Source organism: Ictalurus furcatus, chromosome 7 (genome assembly GCF_023375685.1).
Source record: "Ictalurus furcatus strain D&B chromosome 7, Billie_1.0, whole genome shotgun sequence".
In the NCBI taxonomy this organism is placed as follows: Eukaryota; Metazoa; Chordata; class Actinopteri; order Siluriformes; family Ictaluridae; genus Ictalurus; species Ictalurus furcatus.
Window position 1 is genome coordinate 10,481,380 of NC_071261.1, and position 17,026 is coordinate 10,498,405.

At 39.0% G+C, this 17,026-nt stretch overlaps 1 protein-coding gene across 2 annotated transcripts in view; it reads left to right on the top strand.

Annotated features, from left to right (window-relative positions):
* Positions 1-16,689, top strand: part of epha4b (eph receptor A4b) — a 101,913-nt gene extending 85,224 nt beyond the window's left edge. For both annotated transcript variants that reach the window (XM_053628309.1, XM_053628310.1), the window contains exons 12-17: positions 7,846-7,907; positions 9,300-9,509; positions 11,537-11,686; positions 12,070-12,263; positions 13,926-14,063; positions 14,183-16,689. In XM_053628309.1, the coding sequence (XP_053484284.1) occupies positions 7,846-7,907; positions 9,300-9,509; positions 11,537-11,686; positions 12,070-12,263; positions 13,926-14,063; positions 14,183-14,282 (854 nt within the window). In that variant the 3' untranslated portion in view covers positions 14,283-16,689. The remainder of the gene's footprint in view (positions 1-7,845; positions 7,908-9,299; positions 9,510-11,536; positions 11,687-12,069; positions 12,264-13,925; positions 14,064-14,182) is intronic.
* The last annotated feature ends 337 nt before the right edge of the window (positions 16,690-17,026 follow it).

The window sequence follows — 17,026 nt, forward strand, 5'->3', positions numbered from 1 at the left end:
AAATAAACAGACAGGGCATCATTTTGGTACTCTGTGTAGTTGACTGTGTTTCAAATAGAATGTGCATAAATGAAAAACCCCGCGTTCCCTCTCCCTCTGCATTTTCTTTTTGCTGAGGAGAGGCGGAGCTTAGCCCGCCTTTTATCTAGCTGTCAGTGCAGACCAGTGTTGCCAGCTTAACGACTTTATATATATATATATATATAATCAGCAGTATAGGATTGAAAGTAGCAGAAATGAATGCAAGCAAGATGAGCTAAATGTGGAAAACAATGTTAACCCAGTGCATTAAATATCGCACATGAAGTTGTATTTCGCTTGTTATATCCTAGCAGTTTCACATGAACACAATGAACACAATGCACACTGTGTTCACAATGATCCATGAACCAAACACAATGAACCATGCGTCTCCGCAGAACTTTGTTTCTTTTCTCTAATACCTAGTGTATTCACTAGCATTCCAACGTGTTAGATTCAATCCAGGATAAAGAAATCAGCACTGTGATTGGGATGTTCATAGCTACAGATATGACAACACCAGTGTTTTGTCTAGTGGGGAACGCAGGATTCAAAAACACGTCTAGGACTACAGAGAGCTGAGTGACCCTGACAGCACAACAAATAGCAATGGAATTTATACATTCAAAAAAAAACAAAAAAAAAAACAAACCTCTGCACTTCAGACATGGTGTAAATTGTTATTATTTTGTTTAAAAAATCTCTTTATTTTCATTTAGTACCACCCTTCAGAAGCTACATACAATATTTACATGTTTCCCAGAAGATGAAATAACAAAATAACAATTTACACCGATCATCCTGTTCAAAAGTTTATACCCCCTCCCCCACCAGCTCTAAATGTATCGTGTTGCCTTCTTGAGCATCAGTGAACGTTTGCACCTTTTGTAATAGTCACGTACGAGTACCTCAGTTGTCCTATATGTGAAAAGATGGATCTCAACATCATATAGCCGCTGTTGGAAAGGGGTCAAATATGCAGAAGATGCTGGAAAAGCAAAGAATGTGCAGGACCTGGAGGATTATTCTGAAGAACAGTGGGCAGTTTAACTGCTCAGGACAAACAAGAACAACTATCACATAGTGTAAAAACAGTAGTTGATCATCCAGGTAATGACACACAGTAATAATAATCATACATGTGTAAACTTTTGAAGTTTTTATGATCCCTCTTATAAAAAAACGATTAACATTTTGCAGATTTTGAAAGGGGTATATGAATGTATGAGCATGACTGTATAGGAATGTAAGCATGTACGGTAGGTGGACGTGTACATATCTGGAGAATGTGAATACACACGTGATGCACAGGAAAAGCAATTTCACACATCACATTTGGCCAGTGGCTGGATGGAAGAAGGACAGCATGAGCTCAACGTAAATACTCCATGAGGTAAAACAGTACTGTGAATATTTAAAATAATACTAATAATAATATTTTAAAAATTCTCTGTGGTCAGTGTTTGCTTAGAAACTCAAAAAAGAAAAAAAAATCACAATAATGAGTTCAGGGCTTTGTCTAGTGAGGAAAAATTATGCTAATATATGAGAATTTAAGGCATAACCACAGAAGCCCAAATTCCGTGTGTGTGTTTTTCCTCAGAGCTCTGCATATTGCGCATCACCACTCTTTCAGCAGAATAACGCTTTAAGCCAGCGCTCCTGCTCTGATTGCCCCCCATTCTTATGCAGATTGCCGCGACGTTAAAAGAAAAGCTCGAAGATGGCCCTTTCACTCTCACGTCAGGGAAAAAAGAAAGAAAGAAAGAAAACCGTCAAACCGCGCTTATCGCTTCCATCGCTTTTCTTTTATGCGCCCACAATCGACTAATCTGGAAACATTCCATTTGGAGGCGGCTATCATCAGGGACGTTAAAGACATCCGGGATTTAGGCTTCATCTCGATAGGGCTGTGCAAGAGAAATTTCCTCTCTCTCTCTCTCTCTCTCTCTCTCTCTCTCTCTCTATTTTTCAAGTAGCTGATTTGCTAGAATCAAGCTTAAACAGGCTTTTTGTCACCAAACAAACAAACAAAATAATAAGGACAGGCTAATAAACAGATTATGGTCAGAATCTATTTACTTTTCTGATAAGAAAATAAGAGCAGAATAAATAACTCGGAAAATAGAACAGCCTGTGTGTTCTAAACAACACACATACACACGTCTCTGGACAGGGTGCCAGTCCATCGCAGGGCACAATAACATACACATTCACACACGCATTCATACACAATGGACACTTTGGATCATTTGTAATATATGAATATATTTTGGGCACACGGTGGCTTAGCACGTTCGCCTCACACCTCCAGGGTTGGGGGTTGGGAGTTTGCATGTTTTCCCCGTGCTGCAGGGGTTTCCTCCGGGTACTCTGGTTTCCTCCCCAGTCCAAAGACATGCATGGTGGGCTGTTTGGCATGTCCAAAGTGTCCATAGTGTGTGAATGTGTATGTGATTGTGCCCTTCAATGGATTGGCACCCCGTCCAGGGTGTACCCTGCCTTGTGCCCCATGCTCCCTGGGATAGGCTCCAGGTTCATCACCACCCTGTAGGATAAGCAGTATAGAAGCTGGATGGCTGGATGAATATATTTTATTTCCAACAAATCATTATTACTTGTTTCAAAAATTTATATAAGTATTTATATATTGATTATAATATGTATATTTACTGTATATAATATCTTGAAATCATTTTTTACTATTTTTTTGCAACTCCTAACCTCTGACACCTACTAAATCACTAAATAGTAAAGCTTACAAACTGACTGAAAACAGATGATTATATTTTTTAAAATATTTTGTACTTAAATTGTAAAGTGTTCTAAAACAATGTTACAATGTTTTCAATGTTACATTTTTTTTTACATCAGATTTTTTTATAAATAAAAATTGTTTTCTATACAAATTTTAAGTTAATTTTTTTATATATAACATAAAAATGCAATTATTTGTATGGCAATCAAATAACATATCATGGATCTTTTTTATTTTAAACTACTGTATTGCTAGGGAACAAACCTATATATCAGGATACATATCATAGCGATATCTTTAAGATAGCTTCTTTGTTAAATAACATCACCATTTTTATACTTTTTTTTAAATATACATACTTATGTATACTTTTACAGGAGGAATATTCTTAATTTTAATATGCTCTTACCTACTTTACATTCTTGATCTTGATGTGTTAATCAAAAAATGTGGATCATTCAGCAAATTGTCTAAAGTTGATTGACAGACAAATGCATTGTCAATACATTGACCTAGGATTAAAATTTGGTGATTAAACCTCAGAATACAGATAGTTAGATTGCTTTATTATCAGTGAAGTCGATTAAGCTACTATACAGGTTCACGTTCGTTCTCCAAGATACAAATAGTGTGAGTGTATATATATATATATATATATATATATATATATATATATATACACACACACACACACACATATATATATATATATATATATATATATATATATATATATATATATATATATATATACACACACACACATATATATACTCAAAAGGTGAAAATTGCGATTATGCATGTTGATTTAAAAAAAAAGGTTTTCTAGGTAACATCTAGCCAAAACCAGAAAGTCAAAACAACATACTGAAATCCCAGCGTTTGTACTTAATCCTTTATTCGAGTGTATTTGTAGAGTATATCGAGTGTAAAATGGAAGTTTTGCATAGCGTCAACATCCTGGGCTTCTCTTTGTGAGGCAAATATCGAGCATGTAATCACTAAAATACAGTATATTGTCGCTCCATGAGAAATCAGTTCAGAGAATCAATAAGACATTGGAGTTAACTAATTGCTAATCCCTTTTTGTTGCTAGGTTCATTGACGAACCAGGAAGATAAAATAAGTCATTGGAAATGGAAATCATTTAGCCCGTTAACAGGGTGGTGAGTGCTGAAAGAGGAAATAGCATGGACAAGGTGGCAGTTTTCTGGACCGTGACTTTAACACCTGGAGTAAAATCAATAGTCCATCTGTGTGAGCACCCATCACGGCGAAGCGCTCATCACTCTACAGGATGAGAGAACATCCCCGTGCGCTTTTATCTCATTAACTATGCGGCACCTCTAAAGCTCACATACTCACGAACACGAAATCCTTGGGCTTCTGTTTGCAGCTATCCATTAACATATAATCACACTGTAGACAACAGGATGCGTTTATCAATCGGTTAGTAAAGTTGTGTGGAAATATTTACGTAGCTAAACCGAACTAAAATCATCAAACATTTTAAACATTTCATGTAATTGTAATTATATACATAAATATATGCAAAGGTTTTTCCGACCTAACTGGATTTCCATAAATAGCACATTTCTTGTGTAAATGCTCCCGCGAACAGTTTATGTATAAATTTGTACGTATACATTTGAGTGTTTTGTTGTTGTTGTTGTTGTTGTTAGAGTTCAGTCTTGCAAGTAACATTATAGTATGAGAATAGCTTTTCTGGTGATGTTTTTCTTTTTTTTGTTCACACTTACAACATAACAGATATCAAACAAAATCAAACATCTTAAAAATGGGCCCTGTAGAGGGAAGAAGTGCAACCCGTCCCGCAGCTAACTTGACCATTTCACAAGAATTCTACTATGCTCTATTATACAAGTAACTAATAATAAAATTGAAGGAAGAAATAATAATAAAAGGTATGCTTTATACTGTTCCAGAATAGAAGAAATATAGTATTATTGGAAATAGCCTGGCTTAGTGGTTAGTACGTTCGCCTCACACCTCCAGGGTTGAGGGTTCGATTCCTGCTGCTGCCCTGTGTGTGTGGAGATTGCATGTTCTCCCCGTACTGTGGGGGTTTCCTCTGGGTACTCCGGTTTCCTCCCCCAGTCCAAAGACATGCATGGTAGGCTGACTGGTCCATAGTGTATGAATGGGTGTGTGAATGTGTATGTGATCGTGCGATGGATTGGCACCCCATCCAGGGTGTACCCCGCCTTGTGCCCGATGCTCCCTGGGATACACTCCAGGTTCCCCGCAACCCTGTAGGATAAGCGGAATAGAAAATGGCTGGATGGATGGAAATAGCCTGGTAGTGGCAGCTGACCACCATGCCATTGCCTAGAACGCTGTGTGTGAGTGTTTGCACGTGTGGGTCGCAAACCTCATTCATCCACCAGACAGCTACATTACTCTACTGGCAAAAGGTAAAAGAGATTTTTTTTTCTTAAGGTGTCTGGAGAGACATTTATCACAGTGAGATAGTGATTTAATTTGGGCTGATGTACAACGAGGAGATGCTCCGGCAGAGCTTGCGACCTCCCCCACCACACACACACACACACACACACGTGCATACACATACGGCCAAACCTGACCTCTATTTGCGCCGCATTCCACTGTGGAGAGATTTATACCTTTTATCAGGTATAGCATGGATTTGTATTAAGCGAGAGACAGGGACAATCGCTCACATGTCTCACACACACATACACACACACATACACACGCATCCTCGTACACTGCAGTTCTGTAATGTGTTTGTGCAATAAATGTACAAATGATACATTTCATAGAGTAAAGATGTTTCCACGGCAGTCCATCTTTTATTTCTAATGCGCGTGGTAGTCTCGTAATCTCAGGACGATCGTGTGATGTGAATAAATGCCTGATGTAATAAACAGTCATGTGACTAGGCTACCTGTCAATCAAATGAGCTTTAAGCTACGAGATTTTTAGCAAGGAAATAGTATGTGAAATGTAGTCAGTTTCCCGACATGGGAATGCCTTCAATGTTGGAGGATTTCTTGGTAACATGACAAGCTGCGTTTTTTGTTTGTTTATTTGTTTGTTTGTTTGTTTGTGTCTTATTAACTTGTAAAAGACAGAGTTTGGTGAGGAGACCACCATTTATAGCTGATACGCTAATTACCGTCACAATAATTACATTATCGACTTATCGTACGATATATATGGACGTGACCTCGATCGTTTTTTGTTGACCTCGATATCGCCCGTTGTGTTTACAGTACATAAGAATGAACGTTGCTCGCCGTTCGCACTCCGTTTGTCAGCATGAGCTGAAGCTGAATGAACAGCTGTAAACTGAAGCGCTTTACTAGCGGGTTAATGAACTCAACAAAACGCATCCTTATACACATATGAGATTAATCAGACATCTACACAACCTAAACCTAATATGACACCTCTCTTCTGCACAAGTGAACTTGAACGTAAGTAAGGCGCTAGGTAGAGGTCACGTCCTGAGTACGCTTTTTCTGTAACAACTCACTAAAACACGGACAATGAAGAACTAAAGCATAAAGAATTCACAGTATTGTATTATAATATTGTACTCATTGTAATGTTATTATTTCAGCAGATCAGGTTTTCACAATAAGGCCAGTTTTCACACGGTTTTGTTGATACATGTTTAAGCTAATATATAAAAACGTGTGAATATTTGGTTCCAATTTTGCATTTTCTCGTCAACCAAAATGCCTTTGACTCCTATGCGATGTCGAGTAAAATGTCTGAATATTCTTAAGAATTAAACGTCAGTTGCTCGTTGAGAGGGTGTACTCGCATTATTATGCTATCAGTGGCATAAAATGGTCTTAAAATGACAATAATATCGTTTATCGCAATTATTTCCAGGACAATATATTGTCCGACAGAAGTAGTTATCGTGACAGGTCTCGTCCCACAACATTAAATGTAACTATGAGCGGATAATCATTGGGAAAATTCCCGTGGCGTAAAAGTAATAAAATAATTCAGGACGTATTTTGGAGTGGTAACAGTAGCTTCGTGTCAGGCCGCGTCACACCACCCTGTCACTGATTATTTTAATATAACAATCTTCTAAGAGTTTTATTCCTTATGTAATTGAGCCTCTGTGGCTCAGGTGGTAGAGTGGGTTGTCCACTAATCGTAGGGTTGGCGGTTTGATTCCCAGCCCATGTGACTCCACATACCGAAGTGTCCTCGGGTAAGACACTGAACCCCAAGTTGGCAAGTTAGTGCCTTGCATAGCAACTCTGCTACCACTGGTGTGTGTGATTGAGAACCAGTGTAAAGTGCTTTATAGAACCCACTAAGGTTAAAAAAGCACCATATAAGTGCAGACCATTTACATAATCACCATATTCTTATTATCACTTGATTAAATGAAACAAATGAAAAAAATAACTTATTAACTTAGTATTTATTTCATATGCAGTTTTTTCCCCCATATAAACTAATACAATTTATACAAAACAATCCATTTAAAATCATCTTTAAACTTTAGGTCATGGTACAAATAAGCGTGAAATAAAAGCAATGCGATTTTAATCGCATAAATGTATGCTATGGTGCGAAAGGCTTTTATGGGTCTGTTTCTAATTTTGAATGTTTCTATCACTATTAACTGACACGAAGATTTGGTGTTGGGCGTTTTCAAACATTTTTACGATTTGTACTGTTCTAAAAAAAAAAAAAAAAACATTTAAAAAAATGTGCCATCCATTACTAACTAGTGAACAGACCAAGAGCACCGTTAATCACTGTTGCTCGTGGTCAAGGTCTCTGACAGGGATCCTTCACAAAGAATAATAGAGTTTCCTAGGGGTGGAAGAAGTGTGGCTTGGGCTTTACACTCGTCTCTCTCTCTCTCTGTCTCTCTCTTTCTCCCTCCATCCGTCCTTTCTTTACTATCCCTCTGCTGTAGGATTAATGACGCCATTACAGTGATTTATATCTCTGTGGCTTGGCAGAGGAGTATCTTTTTTTCTCTCTCTAGTGGAGTATGTTGTAGTGGTCGATGTTTTTATTTCCTTCTCTTTTTATGTTCGCAGGCAAGCCGGTGATGATAATAACCGAGTTCATGGAAAACGGATCCTTGGATACTTTCTTAAAGGTTAGCCGCTTTTTTCAGTTTAAAATAAAAGATGTCTTACACGTTTAATGTTTATGTTGTGTGACATGGCTTAAAGTTGTACCAGGTAAAAACTCTGATACACATCTAAATATGTACTTATGTACCTTTTGTTTTTTCCTCTGGATGACAGGACACCCTTAATACACGCAAGACTCAAAATGGCCGCCATTTTGAACTGGACGTTGCATGAAGTTAATTTTTTTTTTTATCGTGAGGTTAAATAAGCTAGACGGGTGGGGGGGATTCACGAATTAATCCCACTTCAGTGAGAGAATGAAATACGAACACTACAGAATAAGGAAAGTCAGTAGATTTATAATAAGACCAAACAACTCCCTCCAGAAATCCGCTCGAACATCTCCTCCCTCAAATCGCCTCGGATTAATTGCCGCTTTTGTCACCTTGGAAGGATCGCATCGTAATTTTATTACGGATGTTTGTTGCTTTTTTTTTTGTTTGTTCTTTCATCTCCCACTTTGAAGCAGGCTCCCGCTTTAATTGCCCACACTTTGAGCAAATGAAAATGAAATTTGGGACTGGAAAAAAAAAGAGGCACGTTTGAAATTTTCGATCCTTCCGCAGGCTAATGAACGCCATAAATACCACTTGAGCTGGCATAAAAAAAAGCTAACATAATTATGGGTGGGTTTTTATGGCTAATAGCTCATAGCCTGTCTGCCCGAGCTACATGTGTTTAATTAGAGCGCAGATCAATTTAGCAAAAACAAGTGGTGCACTTTCTATCTCTCTTTCTCTCTCACACACACACAAACACACACATCCTGATGCAGCTGTTCTTACAGTAACCACTGCAGTGAGATTGAAAACAAAAAGCATGACGGCCGATGAGGCCAAGCAATCAATCAAACAAATGGCGTTTATAAGGCAAGGCATAATTAACTCGCCTCTTGTGAAATACAACACTGTGTTTGGGATTGATATTGCTCAGAGAGACAAAAGAGGCGTTTTAAGCAGATTGCTTCACAGGTCCAATATGCAAATGAAAACATCAGGCTAATTGCTCCAAGCTTAGATTGTTTTGGGGGCTAAAAACAGAGTTTCATTTTTCTCCCAAACGTGCAGAAAACAGATGTTTCTACACCTATAACCTTGTGTAAGAATTGCCATTACAGTGAAACAGGGACCGGCTGTAAAACGTAACCTCATTAAGAGTCCGTTATAAATGACTTTAGGGTCCAAAAATAAATAAATAAATAAATAAATAAATAAAAATCCACCAACACAAAGTAGGTTTATTGAACTTGAAAAAGCGCAAAATTCTACTAATCCGATTTTTTTATCCGACAGGACATTGTTGAAAATGAGAACATAATACTAATATGAATCTATTTTTCTCTCTCTTTCTTTCAGAAACATGATGGTCAGTTCACCATTATCCAGCTGGTAGGAATGTTGCGCGGAATCGCATCCGGGATGAAGTATTTATCGGACATGAATTACGTGCACCGTGACCTGGCTGCTCGGAACATTCTGGTCAACAGCAACCTGGTGTGTAAAGTGTCAGATTTCGGCTTGTCCCGAGTGTTAGAGGATGACCCCGAAGCTGCTTATACGACACGGGTAGGTCACCTGATCTGCTCCTCGACGTAGATGCCACTAGGATTTTTATCGTTCACGTTGATTTGAAATTAGTTGGACTTCCATTTCATCAGCTTGATGTTTTTATTTTGAATTTGGAACAAAAAAAACTTGAATGAATGTGTCAAAAAAACAAAAACAATTACTACAGTAATAAATGATTTCTTCATGGTTTATAAGCTCACAATTTAAAGACATCGGCATGTGAGAGTTTTAGAGGAGACAGGTACAATCCTGAGAAATGAACACAGCGAAGAAGATAAGTCAACTTTTTTTTAAAAAAAAAGAGACCAGTTTGGCCCAGGTAATTATAGAATTAAAGAAAAAAAAATTTAATCATCAACAGGATGGTGTGATAAAGCAGAGTTATTGTTACCAGCCCAAATTTGATAATTTTCCCCCAAAGTGCTTTATTCCTTTTATACCACAGTAATTTGCCCAAATAATATGACTATGAAATTTTCTATTAATTAATTAATATATGGACCTGTCATTCTTATTATCTACTAATAGTTGCATTCGATGTTGTGGAACGTCCAGGAAACAAGTTAATTCAAGTTGCATCACCAGTCTCTCCACAGAGTCTTGATACTCTACACACAGAAACCCAACAGTGTCCTGACTAATCTTATAATCTTATGACTTGTGGCGATGTTTCATTTGTTTATACTGATTGAAAATGTTCGATAAGTCGATTTCCCATTTCGCCGGCGGAATGAAACGCCAGTTTACTGCGAGAAAGGTTTAAAAGACATAAAAGCTTGATGGAGCAGCTTGTCATGTTACAGAGAAATCACAAAGTCTGTTTATTTAAAAAAAAAAAAGCTTCATTTTACAATTTTACTGACTCCTTCCTTAATGCTAAATAAACATGTCCAGACAGATAGTTAATACTACAGAAATTATCATATATGAAAACAGCACCTTCTGAACAATCAGAATCGGGAATTGTGGTATTTAACGTATTACACTTTCAAAAAAGTGGGTTGGATGTCCCCAGGGTCCTCAGCATTAAAGAGGGTTCTTGGCTTCCTAAAGGGGTTCTACTTGGTACCTTGTCTAATTGGGAAAAAATTTTGTTGTGTACTGTTCAATGCCGCTAAAAAAATGTCATTTCAAACTTAAAATTGTGCATTTAAATCGAAACATATCTGTTAAAACAGTTCCTGTCCCTTTTTTGGTGTTCACATTCATTCACAAATGCCACAAATTGAGTGAGGTGGAGACTAGAGAAAAGGAGTCTGTAGAAGGTATGCAGTGGCACTGGGTGTCAAAAGGAAAGAGATGAATTCGCCCGAAGGGAGTGTTGGAGGCTTGGAGAGTGTGAGTGTCTCAGGAGTCGCGTGTTAATTATATATTTGTGTGAGTAGAAGTTGGCCCTTCTATGCCCCTGATGTGGCTGACACGCTGTCCTCCAGTCCGCCTCCTCTCTCAACATGCTTAACTAGAGCTCCTGTCGGCCTGCGATAGAACAAAATACCAGAAACCCTTAGTACAAGATCTTACACTCGGCACCAAACCGGCACGTGAGCTAATTAGACTACAGCGTGTGGTGTATGTTTGTCTTTGCATGCATGTGTTAAGCGACTTCCACGTTCAGCTCCCCAGTTTCCCATCGCTTCAAGCTGAACCTTCCCGGAAACACAGAACCCAATGAATTTATGTGTCGTGCCTTTGATACTAGATATAATAAAATAAGTGGATATAAATAAATAAATGATTCGTTTTCAAAAGCCCATCCTTGGCTTTCCGCTCACGTTTGTCTATATAAAGTGGAGTCGGTTTGCCTTTTGTTTGACTTTGACGTGGAAATTAACTGTCAAGGACTGTTTTAATGTTCTAACAATCCCCTGCGCTACCTACACCTGCAGGTTTTTTTTTTTTAAATATCCTGAATACAAAGCACACAGTGCCAAAGCTAAGAGGGTTGCCTGAAGAGCACTGACATTTTATCGTACATGAGTCTGATTTGGTGTCTGGTTCACATTCCTTTTTTATTCTCGGTTTAGGGCGGAAAAATCCCCATTCGATGGACAGCACCGGAGGCCATCGCGTACAGGAAGTTCACTTCAGCGAGCGACGTGTGGAGCTACGGTATTGTCATGTGGGAGGTGATGTCATATGGCGAGCGGCCATATTGGGAGATGTCTAATCAAGATGTGAGTGTCCATCTACAAAGTCCTTCTGGAATTATTGAACACCAGGGGTGTTTTGATCACTAGAGTGATTTAAGGTTGAAAGTTGGGGAAAGCAGGGGAAAGTTCCTCATATTCAGAGTCGGGTTACGCACGTGCTTAAGTTAATGTGCGTGTAGTTCATGCCTACTCAGAGATTTTTAGGTTTTTCTCACGCAGGAAAAATCTCATTCTAAGTCCAACATCCAGAGTTTGAGGCTGCTTGAATTTCACAATAAATTATTAAACAGTTAACAAGTAGTGTCAAATTGAAAAGGTCAGCAGAACATCCATTGCTAAGTACTGAATTTCAACATATGTCCAACTAAAGACTCAAAGCCTGTATTCTCACTCACTCTCTTGCTCAGGTGATAAAAGCGATCGAAGAGGGATACCGTCTCCCCCCGCCAATGGATTGTCCAGTGTCTCTTCACCAGCTGATGCTGGACTGCTGGCAGAAAGAGCGAGCTGAGAGACCCAAGTTCAGCCAGATTGTCAACATGCTAGACAAGCTGATCCGAAATCCTGGTGCCCTGAAAGAGCTGGCCAACAGTTCCATCTGGTAAATTGCCATAGCTTTAATTCCCTGTCAAATCATTCTTAAATTATTAAGGGAAAATAACTGAAAATGAGAAATCTGACCTTTTGTGTCATGTTGTCTTGTACCTCATGTCATTCCCACCGTTCTTATAGTTTAAGCTGAAGATTTACACAGGATTATAAATGAGTGACATGCCTATAAGGATTTGGTGAAAATGGTACAACATTACATTCTTATTCTTATAAATACTGCTGTCATATGTGAAAATACAAGGTCGGTGCATTTGCACCCCCCAAGTTATAGCTATTTAAAGTTTGTTTAAGTAAAACAGGAGAGAATTACAGTGAACGATTTGATTTCACCGTTTTGATTTGGCCAGTAGCTAATTAAACAATGAGTCATTGATGTTGTGGGGATAGTTCTATGGCTTGTGCACTGTTAAACATCTTCACAATGTATCTGTACTGAAGAGAGAAGAAGAAGAAGCTTTTATTTGTTGCATATACATTACAGTACAGTGAAATTCTTTCTGTGCATATCCCAGCTTGTTAGGAAGCTGAGGTCAGAGATGATATAGCACCCATGGAGCAGATGGAGCAGAGTTATGGGTCTTGCTTAAGGGCCCAACAGTGGCAGCTGGGCAGTACTGGGGCTTGAACCCCTGACATATTGATCAGTAACCCAGACGGTTTAACCATTGCACCACCACTGCCCCTTAGTGGATGGGGTAGCATGGATTCCTGGTTCAGTATTGAGCTCAGGTTACTGTCTGTGTGGTGTTTCACGTTATCTCCCCATGTCCAGATGGATTTCTTCAAGGTTCTCTGGTTTCTTCTCATCTCCCAATTTAGAAACTTGTATGTGGATAGGCTATGCTAAATTATAGTTGCGTGTACATGGTGCCCTGTGATAGACTGGTGGAAACTCAGGATAGCCATGGCAACTCAGGATAACTCAGGATAGCCATGGCAAGATATTCTTCAGGCAGGTGACTTAATAGCCAAATCTTTCAAAGGTAACCACCTTTTCTAGGGATCATGCAAAGTAAAGAGTAACCATGTTAGGCCTCACATTTGGGATGGCCTTCAGCATCATCATACATTGGATTAGACTGGACATAGATTGGAACAAGCAGTTCTCTTCAAATAAAATGGTTCGGTATACCATGAATGTTGAAACTGTCATAGAGCGCCGGTCTGGTGAACAGAATTATGGGCTTGCCTAGACTGAGAGGGATGCATACAATGCTTCCTTTAATTTACCCAAAATAAGGGACCTCAGTGGGCAGGTGCTGTCCAGATGGGAAAGTCATTATGCTGCCCAAAAATGGTGCCTACCGTGTGAGCTGGCTTCCGATTCGAACTCACTGGATGATTAATAGGGAAATGACTTCATTATGCAGGGAAACCACTCTGCTTCTACTAGGGGGTTGATGTGTTCATGAAAACTCCCTTGATCAAGAAGGGCACTCTTAGAGATTGGAATTAATCTGTCATGCATTAAAAATAATTACATACTCCAAGCTAGACTTATCAGTATCAGAATCTATGACACTTGTTCAGATAATACTTTTATGAGATACCAGGTCTGCTTTTTTGGCTTTTGCTTCATTGTTTTAATATATCTGTTAAACCATTACCAAAGTTGGTATGTTGCTGTATGGCTTGTTCATGTCCTTTACAGGGAAGACCCGATCACCCCAGAGTTCAGCGTCAATAGTGTGGATGAGTGGCTGGATGCCATAAAGATGGGCCAGTACAAGGACAACTTCACATCTGCAGGCTACGTCACATTAGATTCAATAATCTACATCAGTGCAAGGTACAGAAAACCCATAAACCCTTGAGAGTAGGCTAAGACTCTGAATCCAAAAACATCTGTGCCCACCGTGTTGTGCCATCTCTAACTCTCTTTGTTTTTCTCTCCAACTTCTCTTTCAGTGAGTTGAGTAAGATGGGTGTGACCCTCATTGGGCACCAGAAGAAGATCCTCGCTAGTGTCCAGAGTCTGCATGCCCAAGGGAGCCATGTGCAAGTATAACAGCTCTGGACAAGCTGATAGACAGTTAGAGGAGGAAAAACAGAGACAGTGTGGAAGTGTGGAATCCAAAACAGTGCTTCACCATGCCAACCCCCAATCCCGGACGTTTGGCTGCAGCCCACGAGCTCACAATTTGTGCAGCAGAACCAGAGACTGGTTAACAGTGGAAAATTCAGACCAGACAGATGATGATCAAACACGAACTCTGATTTATGAACATTATTGTGAGCTGTGTACAGTCATTTGCATTGTTGTTTCTTGTCATTTGCTTCATTTTCCAAGGTTTGATATAGGTGAATAAAAGGTGCCTGGGTGGATTTGGACCTAAGGGTGGTGTGTTTGGAGCCACAGTATGAGCTTTGTCGTGTTGTGCTCTGAACATGATAGCAGACAGGAAGTGTGATTTGCAGCCCTGGCTCACAAGATGATGTTTATCCAGACTTGACATTTTTAATGGTCTACAGTAATAATTATATGAGGCATTCTTTCTGGTTGGATTCCCTAACTATCAGCAATAGGAGATTATGTTTCACCAGCGGAAGTAGGGCTAGCAGTGTTCTGGTCTTTGCGTTTCAGATTACTGCATTATGGTATGAGGAAACATTGCAATGAGTAGCTAATTTATGGTTAAGATAAGAGTTGTCCCATGCTGTAATATCCAGTAGAGAATGTCAGGGGTTTGTCTTTTTTTAGTCAGTACAGTATTAGTCATACTGTGGGCTAGTGTCTGATAGTTAATGCTAGTCATGGTTATTAAAAATAAGGATGGGTCTCCTTCAACGCAACGGTATTGTCTTTTAAAAAATGAGTGAGAATGTCTCTGTGTGTGGACCTATAAACTGACTTATTTTGGGTTGGTTCTCATTTCATGAATGCAGAAAAGCAGAACATGCCCGTTTGGGTATGTAGAACACCAAGGTACACATGCTATACACGGCTGAGAACTTTAAAGGAATTCTCTACATAAAAACATCAAAATAAAGGACAGCAGGTATAACAGAGCCAGCTGTCAAGTAATTAATGATAACAGTGGCTTTTTTGAGTCAAGTATTCCTTTAAAGTTTTAAAGCAAATTAGCCTACACCTTTAACTATGTAGCTAACTTGGGAAAATTAATAAAGCAATTAACAAAGTCCTGAGTATGGTAAGATGTTACACATAGCGCAACAATGCATGGGAGCATTATTTGTGTTTAGCATTATGAGGAACACATAATATATACACAGACTCTTCCCAGGTAGCAAACTGATGCTTACCCAATGTCTAGTTCAGGTGGCTAGATTGATCCTCCCTATACTACATTTTGTCAATGTTGGGCAAATGTTGGCAAGGGGGATTTAGACGTGGCTGAAAGTTGGCCCTAGTGGCCCAATGTTAGCCCAATGGACAAAATGATATTGGGCCAATGTTGGGAAGTTGAACATAAAGCCGGTCCTGATGGCCCAATCTTAGCCCAGTGGACAAAATTATACTGGGCCAACATTGGCAAGGTGGATGTAATGGTTGTTAAAATCTGTTTACTCTGTTCGCCAAATGCTAATCCAGTGTATTTTGAAACCCAACACTGGTGATGGCTGACAAAGTCAGTTTGCTACCTTGGTGAGCTCTGTGCATCAACATTAGACACCATGACTTTCACAGTATGTTTATTTACAGCAGAACATGTAACACAACTTACACTCTTGTAAAATAATGTATAAACGTGTACAGTGTCGAATTCAAAGAGTGAACGAAAAGCTGTAGAATGTTTGTAATGTACTTTATTTCGTTTTCTGAAGAAGTTAAAGAAGATGTGAGACGTATCGATTGGTGGAGCTCATCACCGTGGGATATAACAGAACTCTGGAATGTAGCATGGATGCTAAAGCTTCATCTTTTATAAGCAAGTGACAGTGACTGCGGTTCTTTTCTCACTCCAGTGGTGGCTGTAGCTGCTTGACGTTAGATGCCTTACTAACTGTGCTGTTTCTTTCTCTTCTTCCTGGTAGAGGCAGTATCATGATGAGATATAGTGAACATAGTATTTATCATAACAACGCCACTGAAAGCTATAGTGAATGTCGGCGCAACATGTCCGGCTTTGTGTTACTTCACCTTTCAGGGGTTGAACCTTCTTTTATTCACAGTATTCAAGCTTGTTTTGGTGCATGTAACTTTGGGGAAATAGCGATCACACCTATTCATGCTGATTTTGCTGCATTTACAACACTAATATTTTTGTACTCCTTCTGTAAAATATTCATTTCATTTACACAAACAAATGTCAAACGTAGGTTCTTAAGTTATTCTTAAGAGAAGTTTACTAGCAAACCCCTTGTCTTTTAATCCATATGCTTTCTCTTTAGTACTGTGGAACATGACTGATGACATCTCTAATTATTAAAAATAATGCTTGACCATGGTTTATTAACGTGGGAACGATGAGTGGGGTTGAAAGATGAGCAAGGTACAAGATAATTAAGTTGTGGCCCCAACTTAGTAACTTCAAGGGAATGAGATAATTAAGAACAAGATAATAAAGTCATCGGCTTGACTTAGTAATGAGGGAATGAGGTAATTAAGTTGTGGCCATGATGTAGTAACACAACTGAACAAGATAATTAAGTTATGGACATGACTTAGTAAAACGAGGGAACAAGATAATTACGTCATGGCCACAACTTGGGGAAAACGAGGGAACGAGATAAATAACTTGTGGAAACTTGAGGGAATGAGATAAATAAGTTGTGGAGTTAGGATTGTGA